Source organism: Oncorhynchus tshawytscha, linkage group LG11 (assembly GCF_018296145.1).
Source record: "Oncorhynchus tshawytscha isolate Ot180627B linkage group LG11, Otsh_v2.0, whole genome shotgun sequence".
Classification (NCBI taxonomy): Eukaryota; Metazoa; Chordata; class Actinopteri; order Salmoniformes; family Salmonidae; genus Oncorhynchus; species Oncorhynchus tshawytscha.
This window is the reverse complement of record NC_056439.1, coordinates 53,054,112-53,070,157: the sequence shown is the minus strand read 5'-3', so window position 1 is coordinate 53,070,157 and position 16,046 is coordinate 53,054,112. Positions and strand designations below refer to the sequence as shown.

The 16,046-nt window shown below is 42.6% G+C and overlaps 1 protein-coding gene across 1 annotated transcript; it reads left to right on the top strand.

Annotated features, from left to right (window-relative positions):
- The first annotated feature begins 1,101 nt into the window (after positions 1–1,101).
- Positions 1,102–15,269, top strand: rdh12 (retinol dehydrogenase 12). Its single transcript, XM_024404703.2, has 7 exons — positions 1,102–1,300; positions 2,206–2,324; positions 2,788–2,943; positions 4,283–4,387; positions 9,983–10,192; positions 12,328–12,517; positions 14,086–15,269. Exons 1-7 carry the CDS (start codon positions 1,224–1,226, stop codon positions 14,189–14,191), a joined length of 963 nt encoding a protein of 320 aa, XP_024260471.1. The 5' UTR covers positions 1,102–1,223; the 3' UTR covers positions 14,192–15,269.
- The last annotated feature ends 777 nt before the right edge of the window (positions 15,270–16,046 follow it).

Here is a 16,046-nt window from a genome sequence, read left to right as displayed (position 1 = left end):
AACTGCGACCTGGCCAAGATAAAGCATAGCAGTGTGAGCAGACAACACAGAGTTACACATGGAATAAACAAATTAACAAGTCAATAACACAGTAGAAAACAAAGGGGGAGTCTATATACAATGTGTGCAAAAGGCATAAGGAGGTAGACGAATAGTTACAATTTAGCAGATTAACACCGGAGTGATAAATGATCAGATGGTCATGTACAGGTAGAGATATTGGTGTGCAAAAGAGCAGAAAAGTAAATAAATAAAAACAGTATGGGGATGAGGTAGGTGAAAATGGGTGGGCTATTTACCAATAGACTATGTACTATTGACTCTGTACCCCCCTGTATATATTGCTATTTTTTACTGCTGCTCTTTAATATCGTGTTACTTTTATATCTTATTCTTATCCATATTTTTTAAACTGCATTGTTGGTTAGGGGCTCGTAAGTAAACATTTCACTGTGAGGTCCACACCTGATTTATTTGGCGAGTGTGACTAATACAATTTGAGTACATTTTGTTCTATGACATAATCTTCATCAGCTAATGTCACTTTGAATTTTGGGGCATTTATGTAATCCAAAGTGCACGTGAAGTAAAATAAAGGCTTCATAATTCATAAAGGTCATGTTAACTGACGGTTATTATATCATAGAACAAAACGTATAAGATCTCCTAAACTTGTGTTAACCTCAGACCTTATTTTCGGTGTTTACCCCAAAACCCATTTTTTTCCCGTAGGAATGGCTGAATGATCCAAAGGCAACTAATTTCCGGTTTTTAGGACTACAAACTGGCGATCTTTACCTTCTTTCGGATTAATATATATTTTTTTCATCTGAGGATTAGGATATAGACTAGTATATTTCAAACCAAATAGAAGTTTGTAAAAATTGTAGAATTTTCTGTGAATTACAAAATAGGCCTATTGTTTTTACAAAATAAATAAATATGCAACGGAACTGTCTTTCAATACAACTTCAAATACAATAGGCAAGTGGAAGTAGTAGGGCGTTTGTTTCGAATGTATTGGAGGACTACAATCCCAGGATTCCATTGAACGAGCATCACTGTGACAACCCGTGATGTATAATAACTCCTCCTCCGACACCTCCCCCATAACGCTTTGACATCTTGGATCAGCTGTTGGTCAGGTGAACATAGAACGGCGCTATGAATGAAGAGCAGTGAAGAAGGGGCTACAATAGAGAGACAGCGAAAGGATCCGTGTCATGATGGTGCTCGTATTGATTGTCGCAGGTCTTGGGGTGGTCGCACTGCTCATGGTTTTATTCGCACCCCACATTAGGTAAGAATAAACGCTTTTTTTAATGTTCGAGGCTGTAGTCGATGCATCATCTGATTCTATGCTTGGCTAATTAGTCTAACCTCAATAGAAATGAATTACCGTCATTGTCAAGCTAAAAACGAAAGGATTGTGTTTTGCCATAGGGGAAGACTATTGGCGGGGATGAATGGGTGAATCGACATCAACGTTGATGACGATGATCCAGATTATTTATATGCAGTACAGCCTAGATCAACACTATTTTTTCCCATAATGAAGACAACCACATTTTTCAAAAATACATTCATTTGTTGTTGTTTTGTGGAATAAAGGCTCTGTCAATTGAACATGGTTTATATGTCAACATGAGCAAATGATAATGCAATTCCTTAGGTAAGGAAGTGCTGTACAGTAGCGCGCTACAATATTTCATGACATGATTATGCACGACAGCGTTGCGCGCGTGGGCGGAGTTATATTTGTAACCATTATTGTTCGGTGAGACCGAGCCAGGTTTTGTGGCGTGACTGAGTCGTACGATTTGACGTTTGATCGTTGTTGCCAGAAAGTGATCTTGCATATTGAGTAACAATAATGTTGCATGTTGAACGATCAATAATAGTCATATATAATAATAATAATAATAATAATAATAATAATAATAATAATAATAATAATCAACTTTACTGTCAAAAGAAAAAGTTGAACACCTGTATCTCTATTCTGTAGCCTCAGGATGCCTCCCAAATGGCATCCTATTCCTAATGTAGTGGGAATGGGGAACTATATGGAGAATGGGATTGTAACAGCAGCCCTGGTGTGGACTTCCACTATATGCCATTGCCAACCTCGCCAACACAGACAGGACTGATATAGAAGTTTTATTGTAGATAAATAAAAACAAATCCATTTTGTTTCTCTGTCAGGAAATACTCAGCAGGTGGAGCATGTATGTCTATGACCCGGCTGGACGGGAAGACGGTCCTGATTACTGGAGCCAACACTGGTATTGGGAAGGAGACTGCTCTGGACCTGGCTATCAGAGGTGACTAACTGAAACATGGACTGCGTTTACACAGGCAGCCCATTCTGGGTCTTTTGCCACTAATTGGTATTTTGACCAGTCAGATCTTATGCCAGTAATTGGTTAGAAGATCAGAATTGAGCTGCCTGTGTAAACTCTGCTAAATTATACCCTATTCCCAATATAGTGCACTACTTTGGGGCCCTGGTCTAAAGTAGTGCACTTGAGGGTGTATAGTGCCATTTAGGACTCACTAATGGTCTTCCCAACAGTCCTTCATGGTGAGGCCTGTCCTTCATCGCCACAAAGATAATGATAACAGAAGAAGAAAGCAGACCATTCAAGAAAGTATCAACGATGCTGATTATTGGTTATTATAAACTGGGTGGATTCGAGCCCTGAATGCTGATTGGCTGAAAGCCAAGGTATATCAGACCGTATACCACAACCCCTCGGGCCTTACTGTTTTATTGTCAATTGCCAGGCGCGAGGGTGATCATGGCGTGCAGGGATGTGGAGAAGGGTGAGGCGGCCGCAGCATCTATACGACGCATCTACTCTAAGGCAAACGTAGAGGTCCGAGAGCTAGACCTGGCTGATACCACCTCCATACGGGCCTTTGCTCAACGCTTCCTCCGAGGTAAGCCTACTAACTCCAATAATGCATCCCAAATCGCACCCTATTCCCTATGTAGTGCACTACTTTAGACCAGAGCCCTATTCCCTATATAGTGCACTACTTTTGTGCAATTTGGGACACAAACCTCCCCGTAACCTTTACAGTTTATTACAGTATTTATTCTGGTGTTATTACAGTATTTATTCTGGTGTTATTACAGTATATTACAGTATTTATTCTGGTGTTATTACAGTTTATTACTGTATTTATTCTGGTGTTATTACAGTTTATTACAGTATTTATTCTGGTGTTATTACAGTTTATTACAGTATTTATTCTGGTGTTATTACAGTATTTATTCTGGTGTTATTACAGTATTTATTCTGGTGTTATTACAGTATTTATTCTGGTGTTATTACAGTATTTATTCTGGTGTTATTACAGTATTTATTCTGGTGTTATTACAGTATTTATTCTGGTGTTATTACAGTATTTATTCTGGCGTTATTACAGTATTTATTTTGGCGTTATTACAGTATTTATTTTGGCGTTATTACAGTATTTATTCTGGCGTTATTACAGTATTTATTCTGACGTTATTACAGTATTTATTCTGGCGTTATTACAGTATTTATTCTGGCGTTATTACAGTATTTATTCTGGCGTTATTACAGTATTTATTCTGGCGTTATTACAGTATTTATTCTGGCGTTATTACAGTATTTATTCTGACGTTATTACAGTATTTATTCTGGTGTTATTACAGTATTTATTCTGGTGTTATTACAGTATTTATTCTGGCGTTATTACAGTATTTATTCTGACGTTATTACAGTATTTATTCTGGTGTTATTACAGTATTTATTCTGGTGTTATTACAGTATTTATTCTGGTGTTATTACAGTATTTATTCTGGTGTTATTACAGTATTTATTCTGGTGTTATTACAGTATTTATTCTGGCGTTATTACAGTATTTATTCTGGTGTTATTACAGTATATTACAGTATTTATTCTGGTGTTATTGCAGTATTTATTCTGGTGTTATTGCAGTATTTATTCTGGTGTTATTGCAGTATTTATTCTGGTGTTATTACAGTTTATTACAGTATTTATTCTGCCGTTATTACAGTATTTATTCTGCCGTTATTAGTATATTACAGTATTTATGCTGGTGTTTATTACAGTATTTATTCTGGTGTTATTACAGTTTATTACAGTATTTATTCTGCCGTTATTACAGTTTATTACAGTATTTATTCTGCCGTTATTACAGTATATTTCAAGGCAAGCACTAATATTATAATGTGTTTACTCTGTAAAGCAAAGTATAATATTGACTCTGTATCTGACCCCTACAGAGGTCAACCACCTCCATATCCTGATCAACAATGCTGGGGTCATGATGTGTCCCTACATGAAGACCAAGGACGGTTTCGAGATGCAGCTGGGGGTCAACCACCTGGGTGAGACAAGAGACTTTTAACAGACTCACTTCTAGGGTTCTATGTCAATTTGTCTTTCCACAAACACCAGCAATCTAAGGCCTGATCCCGTAACAAGGCGAAATGGCATGCTTGTTTCACTCGCATTCCAGACCTTGACATTTTGCCAAGTATAGCCTATTTTAACACCCTGAAAAGCCCACTTCAAGTTTGTAAACTGTATGTTGACACAGCTGGGTAAATGTCAGATTGGAGACCAGGCAAGCAACGAAGAAACTAGAGACAGATCGGCCTGCTACCAAACATATTATGACCGAGGACGAGACTCTGAGCTGGGCACAGCATCTGGCTGAGGAGGTCACCAACATCAAGAACTCATTCCAGCAGAGGTTTGATCTACTCAACAACTCTGTTAAACAAGAGTAGTAGAGTCCAGGCAGAGAAGTGGATTGGTGCACTAGAACACCAGAGTAACACAGATGAAGAAGATGCACAACACCAGAGACCCGGACTTTCTGAAAACCAAGGTGACCTGGACCACAGACTGATGGGTGTGGACATAACATGCAGTCTGTAGTACCTCATGAAAGTCATGGGTGTTGCCCAACTGGCAACAGCACAGATCGAATCCAGGAGGCTCCTCTGAACAGGTTCCATGACGTGGCCATACCCCTGGTGGATTGTACTGTAGTACCACGGTGTCTAGAGTTGGTCTACCTACTGCAGCGTATGATTTTTTGACACTGCATTGGTAATCCAACGTGCCAGTTCTCTGCTTGGTAATCCAACGTGCCAGTTCTCTGCTTGGAGACAGCTGGACCTTATTTGTGTTCTCCCCATAACACACAAAAAAAATCTGCTCTGTTTGACAAACTGTTCTTGTTGCAGCAACATAGGTACTTAATGCCCTAACCCGGCAAAGTGCATGCAACTCTGGACTCTCCTGTGAGGAGTGGGTAGGCGGTTGAAATACCACTAAGATTAAAAGCTGGTTAGCATGTGATGATGAAAGCACCTTAGGTAAGAAGTTTGGCCCAAGCACTGCTTTAGATCCAATCTTCTGCTAAAGTGAGGCATGATCGGTAGATAACGCATGTAATTCTCCAACACGTTTGGCTGAAACCATAGCCAGTAGAAAGGCAGTCTTGGCTAAGAGCTCCCATAGCTAAAGTCAAGACAGGCTCATAAATGATCGTAGGACAACAACTAACTCCCATGAGGGTGTGAAGGAGCCACCATTCATGAATTCAGATACTGGAGTGTGTGCCCCTGTTTGTGCACCAATCAGGTCATGACCCATAGAGATGGCTGCCATATACACTTTATTATTATATTTTTTAAAAATTAAAAATTAAAAATGATTGAACAAAATATTAAAATAAAATTAAAAAATCGATCCAAAATAAACGGACATTCACAAACCGAAACGATTGATTGATTGAAACTGAGACCCCCCCATGGCCTGCCAACCGGTCCGAACGTGACACGTGCACAACCAGTCAGCAAGTCTGAAACCCCCGCAGCCCCCAGCCCCGACCAACACGCTAATGCGGTAGCCTTCACCGTCACTCAAGCACCACACTTCCTGAGATGGTCCACATACGGACTCCAAATTCTGTTAAAGAAGTCTGGTTTTTGTTTCTTTATACTATATAGAATCTATGTAGATGGGGTCTTCCCTACAGCCGGGAGCTCCCGGGGGTCTTCCCTGCAGCCGGGAGCTCCCGGGGGAGGGTCAAAATTAGAGAAATTGGCTGAAGGACAATTTTGGGGGCAACCCTGCAGCTACAGGACAGTTTTGATTGGCAGCATTTTGAAGTGCTGGAAGATGACTATTCAGGCACGTTATGTCCAGGATCGGACGGAGGCCTCCGCCTTTTTTATAGGCACTAGAAAATAGATTGAGTAGAACTCGCAGTTTTGTTGCGCTGGTTATACTTCTTCAATTGCATGCTTTTCCAGGATCCAGGATATTTCTGAACAGGGTGTTTTTTGCTTTTGAGCAGGGTTGTGAGCTGTTGTTTTCAAAACACCCCTGAAGTGTTGGCGTCGCTGACAAAATTGTAGTGCGTAGCCTTGTGGTAGAGTGCGTAGCCTTGTGTTAGAGTGCGTAACACCCATCTGTTGGCCTTTGACCTTTTCCAGCTGGAAAAGGGGTGCTGTTGTTCTAGACCAGGCATAGTCATTGAACTATCCTCATGGCATTTTGTATGTTTATGGTAATTTTTTGTTGTTGTTTCTTTCTTGCCTCGTGGCATTTTGTACGTTTGTTTATGTGTATTCCTCCCATTAACAATATTACATGTGTAGCTACTGTCATGACGTGACTATCATTAATCTGATGACTGTTATTTCTTCAAATCAAACTGTTTAATTGTTACTCGATTTAAATTAATCATGTAACAATTAACTCATTAGGAATTTGGGGCACCACAGGAAACTAGTTACTATCTCCCGACTTAAACACTAAAGACATACATATCTTTTTCATCAATAACTGTTAATTATTACTTCATCAGTCTCGTTCTGAACGTTGCATAATCCTTGGATCCGCAAGAACCCGAGCCCTTCTGAATATTCAGTACTACACAAATCGATTTAATCATTTATTAACTAACTGACTTATAACACAGAACATGAAATAAAAGTCCCTAGTGGACCGACAAGACATGACTGCTTGTTACACATATGGAGAGGCAGGGGAAAGAGAGGGAGAGACCGAGAGACAACGCTTGGATACATTTGGAGGCTACGCTCATGGAAATATTAATGCTTGCCACCACTCATTCTGTTTAGAAATGCAATCTATACACGTAGCTGTCTTTCTCTGTTGAACTCGATGGGTCCTATTGTGAAGTTGTCGAGGGATGTAAGACTGGTTTGTCCACCAGACTTCACAATGTCCTTTGTAGAGCTTCTCTGGTAGTGGAGTAGAGTGTTAGAATAGATACTTCAGATGTACCAACTGTTGTCTGTGGGGATTTGTCTTCCCACCCTGTGTCATTAGTCAAAGTTCTATGACCTATTTTACATGCACAGCTGCAGACTGTGAATGTTTCTGGTCTCCAAGGTGACGTTATCTTCTCTTCTAGTGTTGAGGTTGAGAGCTACAGAGAAACTCACTATTTCAACGTGTAGACTATCGTCTCACGTCTTTTGGTATCAATGGTTGATTATTCAGGGTTCAACCATTTTATACGCCAGTTGTAACCCGGCAATGTACAGGTCTCACCTTTTTCATGGTGAGAGGTGTAGCCACCGCTCCATGCTGTCTGGTCTTGTAGTTTTAATCATTTGTAACGTTCAGTTCGCGCTGTACTTTGGCTGTCCTGTATGTTAATTCGTAGTGAGTCCTTTTAAGCACCCTGGCAAAAGGGGGCGTTCCGTCATGCTTACGTGAACTCTGAGCTCACTTGGGCATGACTCCTGACTAGTTTATATGAAAAACAATTATCTAATTAGAAAACTAAAATCACAGTTCTATCTTTTAAAAAAAAATACTCTCATACCTAACAATTTACTTTACACAACACTTAGATGTAAACTTGACAGAATGTGTGTCCTTCCTAAGTTAGTTACTTTGTCATACCATCCTTAATGACATCACAAAATAATAAACAATGACAGGATTATTCTTTACATCCCCCCCAAACCATTCTTAACATTCCTGTCTTATGAATATTGTTCCAAAGGTCATTTTCTTGGAGAAAAGGTTTTTGGAGGCAAGAGTCTCTGTAACAAAGGTATTTCAGTCTTCCAATACTGCAGGGCAAGGAAGAGAAAGTTCTCGCTAAATTTCTGTCCCAGTGTTGCAGTGTCAAGACTGGCACAGCCCCCCACCCCGTTGTCTTGGCTGTGTGCTTAGGGTCTTTGTCCTGTTTGGAAGATGAACCGCCCCAGTCTGAGGTCCTGAGCGCTCTGGAGCAGGTTTTCATCAAGGATCTTTCTGTACTTTGCGCCGTTCATCTTTTCCTCGATCCTGACTAGTCTCCCTGCCACTGGAAACATCCCTACAGCATGATGCTGTCACCACCATGCTTCACCGTGGGGATGGTGCCAGGTTTCCCCACAGCATGATGCTGTCACCACCATGCTTCACCGTAGGGATGGTGCCAGGTTTCCCCACAGCATGATGCTGTCACCACCATGCTTCACCGTAGGGATGGTGCCAGGTTTCCCCACAGCATGATGCTGTCACCACCATGCTTCACCGTAGGGATGCTATTTGCCAGGTGATGAGCGGTGCCAGGTTTCCTCCAGACGTGACGCTTGAAATGAAGGACAAAGAGTTCAATCTTGGTTTCATCAGACCAGAGAATCTTGTTTTTGTCATGATCAGAGTCCTTTTAGGTGCCTTTTGGTAAACTCCAAGCGGGCTCTCATGTGGCTTTTACAGAGAAGTGGCTTCTGTCTGTTCACTCTACCATAAAGGCCTGATTTGGTGGAGTGCTGCGGAGATGTTTGTTCTTCTGGAAGGTTCTCCACAGAGGGAACTCAGGAACTCTGTCAGCGTGACCATTGGGTTTTTGGTCACAACCCTGACCAAGGCCCTTCTCCCCAATTGCTCAGTTTGACCGGGCGGCCATCTCTAGGAAGTCTTAGTGGTTCCAAACTTCTTCCATTTTAGAATGATGGAGGCCACTGTATTCTTGGGGACCTTCAATGCTGCAGACATTTTTTGGTACCATTCCCCAGATTTGTGCCTCGACACAATCCTATCTCGGAGCTCTACGGACAATTCCTTCAACCTCATGGCTTGGTTTTTTCTCTGACATGCAGTGTCAACTGTGGGACCTTATATAGACAGGTCTGTACCTTCCAAATCATGTCTAATCAAATTGAATGTACGACAGGTGGACTCCAATCAAGTTGTAGAAACGATCTCAAGCGTGATCAATGGAAACAGGATGCACCTGAGCTCAATTTCTAGTCTCATAGCAAAGGGTCTGAATACTTATGTAAATAAGGTATTTATTTTTTTATTTTAAATAAATTAGCGAATTTTTTCCAAATAACCTGATTCCGCTTTGTCATTATGGGCTATTGCGATGTCATTATGGGCTATTGTGATGTCATTTTGGGGTATTGTGTGTAGATTTATGGAGGGGGAGGGCACTATTTAAATCATTATAGAATAAGGCTGTAACGTAACAAAATGTTGTAGGCTCTCATCTGTGAAGGGCTGTGGCCCTTATAGCCTCTCCCACTTCATATAGTAGATAGTGTAAGGGCACTCCTGACCTGTAAAACGAGTAAACAACATCTGAAACACCTTTCCTTAACTAATCCCTAACCTACATTTTAACCAGTTCTGAAATTAAATATTATTTTGAATGTCAGGAGTGTCCATTTAGCCTTTTCTGTATGAAGAACACGTGGGCAGCTAGCCTTAACAGTACTAACCATGTACAAGTAGTACTTCAATGACATAAGTGTTTCATTCAACATGATCCTAGTATTATTTCCTTTCTGACAAAGCAACAGCATCATATTACTGTTTCTTCCTGGTAGGTCACTTCCTGTTTGCCCTATGACATAAAAACAGTGTTCTATTCAACAACTCCAATAGTTTACGGATCGCATCATGTGTTGTTGTTTACTGTTTCTTCCTGGTAGGTCACTTCCTGTTGACGTACCTCCTGATTGGCCTGCTAAAGCGGAGCGCTCCGGCCCGCATCGTTGTGGTTTCTTCCCTGGCTCATAACTTTGGCTGGATCCGCTTCCATGACCTCCTCAGCCAGGGCAGCTACAACAGCGGCCTCGCATACTGCCAGAGCAAGCTGGCCAACGTCCTGTTTGCTAGGGAGCTGGCCCGCAGACTCAAAGGTAGGGTGGGGGAGGGAGGGGAAGAGGGAGGGAGGGAGGGGAAGAGGGAGGGAGGGAGGGGAAGAGGGAGGGAGGGGAAGAGCGAGAGGAAGGAAGGGAGGGGAAGAGCGGGAGGGAGGGGAAGAGCGAGAGGGAGGAAGGGAGGGGAAGAGCGGGAGGGAGGGGAAGAGAGAGGGAGGGAGGGGAAGAGCGGGGGGGGAGGAAGGGAGGGGAAGAGCGGGAGGGAGGGAGGGAGGAAGGAAGGGGAAGAGGGAGGGAGGGGAAGAACGAGCGAGAGGGAGGGAGGGAGGGGAAGAGTGGGAGGGAGGGAAAGGGTTAGGGAGGGGAAGAGCGAGCGAGAGGGAGGGAGGGAGAGAATTGCAACCTGCTACATGGATTTATTAACACACAAAATAAACTGAGGAATAGTGGCCATGCACATAGATTTTCAATGAGAAAACGTACCCAAAAGACATGATCAGAAAGGCAAAACCATATTTATGATGGTACATGCTACAGTGCATTTGGAAAGTTTTCCCACATTTTGCAACGTTATAGCCTTATTCTAAAATGGATTAAATAAAACAATCTACACACAATACCCCACAATGACTCAATACCCCACAATGACTCAATACCCCACATTGACCCACATTGACTCAATACCCCACAATGTCTCAATACCCCACAATGACTCAATACCCCACATTGGCCCACATTGACTCAATACCCCACAATGACTCAATACCCCACATTGACTCAATACCCCACAATGACTCAATACCCCACAATGACTCAATACCCCACATTGACTCAATACCCCACATTGACTCAATACCCCACAATGAATCAATACCCCACATTGACTCAATACCCCACAATGACTCAATACCCCACATTGACTCAATAGCCCACAATGACTCAATAGCCCACATTGAATCAATAGCCCACATTGAATCAATACCCCACATTGACTCAATACCCCACATTGACTCAATAGCCCACAATGACTCAATACCCCACATTGAATCAATACCCCACATTGACTCAATACCCCACATTGACTCAATACCCCACATTGACTCAATACCCCACATTGACTCAATACCCCACATTGACTCAATACCCCACATTGACTCAATAGCCCACAATGACTCAATACCCCACATTGAATCAATACCCCACATTGACTCAATACCCCACATTGACTCAATACCCCATCATTATTTTAGAATAAGGCTGTAAAGTAACAAAATGTGGAAAAAGTGAAGGGGTCTGAACGCTTAATAAAAATGGAAATGCAACATGCAACAATCACAAAGATTTTACTGAGTTACATTTCATATAAGGAAATCAGTCAATTGAATTAAATTCATTTGGTCCTAATCTATGGATTTCACATGACTGAGTAGTGGCGCAGCCATAGGTGGGCCTGGGTGGGCATAGGCCCACCCACTGGGGGGTGGGGCCAGACCCAGCCAATCGGAATGAGTTTTTCCCACAAAAAAGTCTTTATTACAGACAGAAATACTCCTCGGTTTCATCAGCTGTCCTGGTGGCTGGTCTCAGACGATCCCACATGTGAAGAAGCCGGATATGGAGGTCCTGGGCTGGCGTGGTTACACGTGGTCTGCGGTCGTGAGTCCGGTTGGACGTACTGCCAAATTCTCTAAAACAACGTTAATTTCACTCATGTTAAATCCTCTGGCAACGGCTGCAGTCAGCCAATTGCGCGCTCCCTCAACTTGAGACATCTGTGGCATTGTGGCACAAAACTGCACATTTTAAAGTGGCCTTTCATTGTCCCCAGCACAAGGTGCACCTGTGTAATGATCATGCTGTTGAGTCATATTCTTTATATGCCACACCTGTCAGGTGGCTGGACTTTCTTGGCAAAGGATAAATGCTCACTAACAGGGCCGTAAACAAATTCGTGCACAAAATTTGAGCGAAATACGTTTTTTTTTTGTGCGTACGGAACATTTTCTGGGGTCTTTTATTTCAGCTCATGAATCATGCGACCAACATTTTTTTTTTTTACATTTCACATTTGTATATTTTTGTTCCGTTACCAATGTGTCTCAGGGGTTTGGGGATCAAGCAAAAAGCCTGACAATAGCATGGTAACTGAATCCTCTCTTCTTCCCTCTCTCCAGGTTCCAGTGTGACGGTGAACTCTGTCCACCCGGGGTCGGTGTGTTCAGACCTGGTACGCCACTCCACCATCATGTCTCTGCTGTTCTCTCTGTTCTCCTTGTTCCTGAAGAGCCCTCGGGACGGGGCCCAGACATCCATCTACTGTGCTGTGGCAGAGGAGCTGCACTCTCTCACTGGGAAACACTTCAGGTGAGGTTACAGTATGAAGTTTTGACCCCTCGACCCTCGGTGTTTTAGATGGAACTGGGATTCCAATGGCTCAGTGGGTTATAGTGAGTGATTTTAGTGCTTTTTGAGATCGTTTCGGTTTGATATATGAAAAAAATCATCACTGTTTTCAGTTTTGGATAATAATAAAAATGCCTTTTGCCTTATGTGGGTTGACTGCTGTGACACAGAATTAAACAATGAATAGTTCCATGATGGTAGTGACTGCCCATTTACTGTTTAGCACTTATTATGATTATTATTATTATTATTTATTAACCATCATTTACTTTAATCATATTATTTCAGATGTTTTATTTGATGACTTAATTATTTAATTCCCAAGTTGTCATCATCTCTATAGAGCTGCTGTCTGACAACAAAAAAATCACTATTTTAGTAGTTCTTCGAAGTAAATAAGGCATCGTTTTATGACTGCTGAATACCAACTATCAATCACTTAGATTGTGTATTTTCAGGTAGCGATAGTGCTCTCTATCCCTCTTAATAGTGTGTTCTTCTGTCTCTCTCTGTTTCTGCGCTCCCCGCATAGACCAGACAAGTAGACGAGCAATGGGTTATGGTTATTGTAGTTAATTACCACATTTTCTGCGCGTAACTATGTAGAATATTGGCCTGTTGGAAACTACATTGCGCATTTCAGGCGTGATCTGATTCATCTCTAGAGAAACTGTGCATTGAGCTCACAGAAAAAACCCTAACGAAATGGAATCCAAATACTTGAATCAATGGCGTTGGCCAAATAGTTTAAAAAACGAAAAATAACACATTTCGGATAATCGCTCAGCACTAGGTGTTGGGGGTTAGAACAGGGTGCTGTGTGTTAGAACAAGGTGCTGAGGATTGTGGGTTAGAATAAGGTGCTGAGGGTTGGGGGTTAGAACAAGGTGCTGTGGGTTAGAACAAGGTGCTGAGGGTTGTGGGTTAGAACAAGGTGCTGAGGATTGTGGGTTAGAACAAGGTGCTGAGGGTTGGGGGTTAGAACAAGGTGCTGAGGGTTAGAACAAGGTGCTGTGGGTTGGGGGTTAGAACAAGGTGCTGAGGATTGTGGGTTAGAACAAGGTGCTGGGGGTTAGAACAAGGTGCTGAGGGTTAGAACAAGGTGCTGAGGGTTGGGGGTTAGAACAAGGTGCTGAGGGTTAGAACAAGGTGCTGAGGGTTGGGGGTTAGAACAAGGTGCTGAGGGTTGGGGGTTAGAACAAGGTGCTGAGGATTGTGGGTTAGAACAAGGTGTTGGGGCTTAGAACAAGGTGCTGAGGATTGTGGGTTAGAACAAGGTGCTGAGGATTGTGGGTTAGAACAAGGTGCTGAGGATTGTGGGTTAGAACAAGGCCCCACATCGACCACTTAATACATACTCTGTCAGTTTTGACAATTCTGTGAGTCACCATGGAGTAAACACCTGCTAGATGACCAAATTATTTATTAGAAACATTCTACTTTCATTTGATGACAGAATAAATCAAAAGGGAAGCACTGATCATGCAGATAACTAAAGTCCTCTTCCTCCCGCTCACACTCTCTCTCAGTGACTGTGCCCCGGCCTTCGTGGCACCCCAGGGGAGGAAGGAGGAGACAGCCAAGAAGTTGTGGGACGCCAGCAGTGAGCTCCTGGGCATCGTCTGGGACGACTGATCTGAACTACCCTGTTAACACTATCCACAGCTTGCATCGCCAAGTGCACACTATTCCCTTTATAGTTCACTACTTCTGACCAGGACCCACAACCTTGTTCCCTGTCTCAATTGCTTCTGGATAGGAAAGAGCTGGCTAGTAGATGAAATTAGGGCCCACGGGGCTCTGGTCAAAAGTAGTGAACTATAGATTAGTGCTCACACTATATATAAGGTGCCATAGGTGACGCAACTAGGCTCTCTGTTCTCAAATCATTATCATTTCATGACATTAATTAACCTCAAAACTACAGTTATGCCAACGGGACTTGAGGAAATGGGTAGGAACCATAGAGGTTGAAAGATGCCGTAATGGCACAGAGATGAGTCCTCTATCTCTATGGTAGAAACTGTAAAATGAGTCCTCTATCTATCTCTATGGTCGTAACTGTAAGGTCAAATGCATTACTGTACTGTGAAGGGTCTAGTCAGGGCATAACCAGGTCTAGTCAGGAAATAACCAGGTCTAGCCAGGACATAACCAAGTCTAGCCAGGACATAACCAGGTCTAGTCAGGGCTTAACCAGGTCTAGCCAGGACATAACCAGGTCTAGCCAGGACATAACCAGGGCTAGCCAGGACATAACCAGGTCTAGCCAGGACATAACCAGGTCTAGTCAGGGCATAACAAGGTCTAGTCAGGGTATATTACAAACTGTTTGTTTTGTATCTTATTATATTACAAACCATGTAGATTCAGCTTTATGTTTGGTTGCTTTTAAGCTCGCCTTTTCTAAACCATTGCAAGCTGTTATTTACCCTCCTGTTTGTTTGTTCCATTTCATTCCCCGTCAGCATTCACCACATGTTAAACTGCCAAGATTGTCTTTTTTATACAAATGTGAAACATGCCTTTTTCTACATTTTGGGGTTGGAAGATTCCTGAAATGATGAAGGAACAGAAAGGAAATCTGGGAATCCTCCAACCAGGAATTCTGGAATTTGGGGAAATTTTTCAGAAATGTGCAACCCAACTACATAGCAGTCATGTCAGGAGTTGAATGTTTACATCTACTGTAAATAAAGATTAAATGTTACTAGCTACTTTTCCTAATATTGGTTTGTTTAGAAACACAAATACGTGTAATAAGGAACGATTCAAATACCTCACACTCTTTAATTACCTCTCTGGGCTTCCAACATGGCCACGATAAGACAGACAGTAGCCCTCTGGGCTTCCAACATGGCCACGATAAGACAGACAGTAGCCCTCTGGGCTTCCAACATGGCCACGATAAGACAGACAGTAGCCCTCTGGGCTTCCAACATGGCCACGATAAGACAGACAGTAGCCCTCTGGGCTTCCAACATGGCCACGATAAGACAGACAGTAGCCCTCTGGGCTTCCAACATGGCCACGATAAGACAGACAGTAGCCCTCTGGGCTTCCAACATGGCCACGATAAGACAGACAGTAGCCCTCTGGGCTTCCAACATGGCCACGATAAGACAGACAGTAGCCCTCTGGGCTTCCAACATGGCCACGATAAGACAGACAGTAGCCCTCTGGGCTTCCAACATGGCCACGATAAGACAGACAGTAGCCCTCTGGGCTTCCAACATGGCCACGATAAGACAGACAGTAGCCCTCTGGGCTTCCAACATGGCCACGATAAGACAGACAGTAGCCCTCTGGGCTTCCAACATGGCCACGATAAGACAGACAGTAGCCCTCTGGGCTTCCAACATGGCCATAAGGGTCTTTAATCTGAGTTTTTGGTCGTCAGCCTAAATAAATTCAAAATGGTGCATTTATCCTCAGTGTGCGGAGATTACTTTTCATTTAAACATTTCACTCCTTGTAAATGCCAAACAAA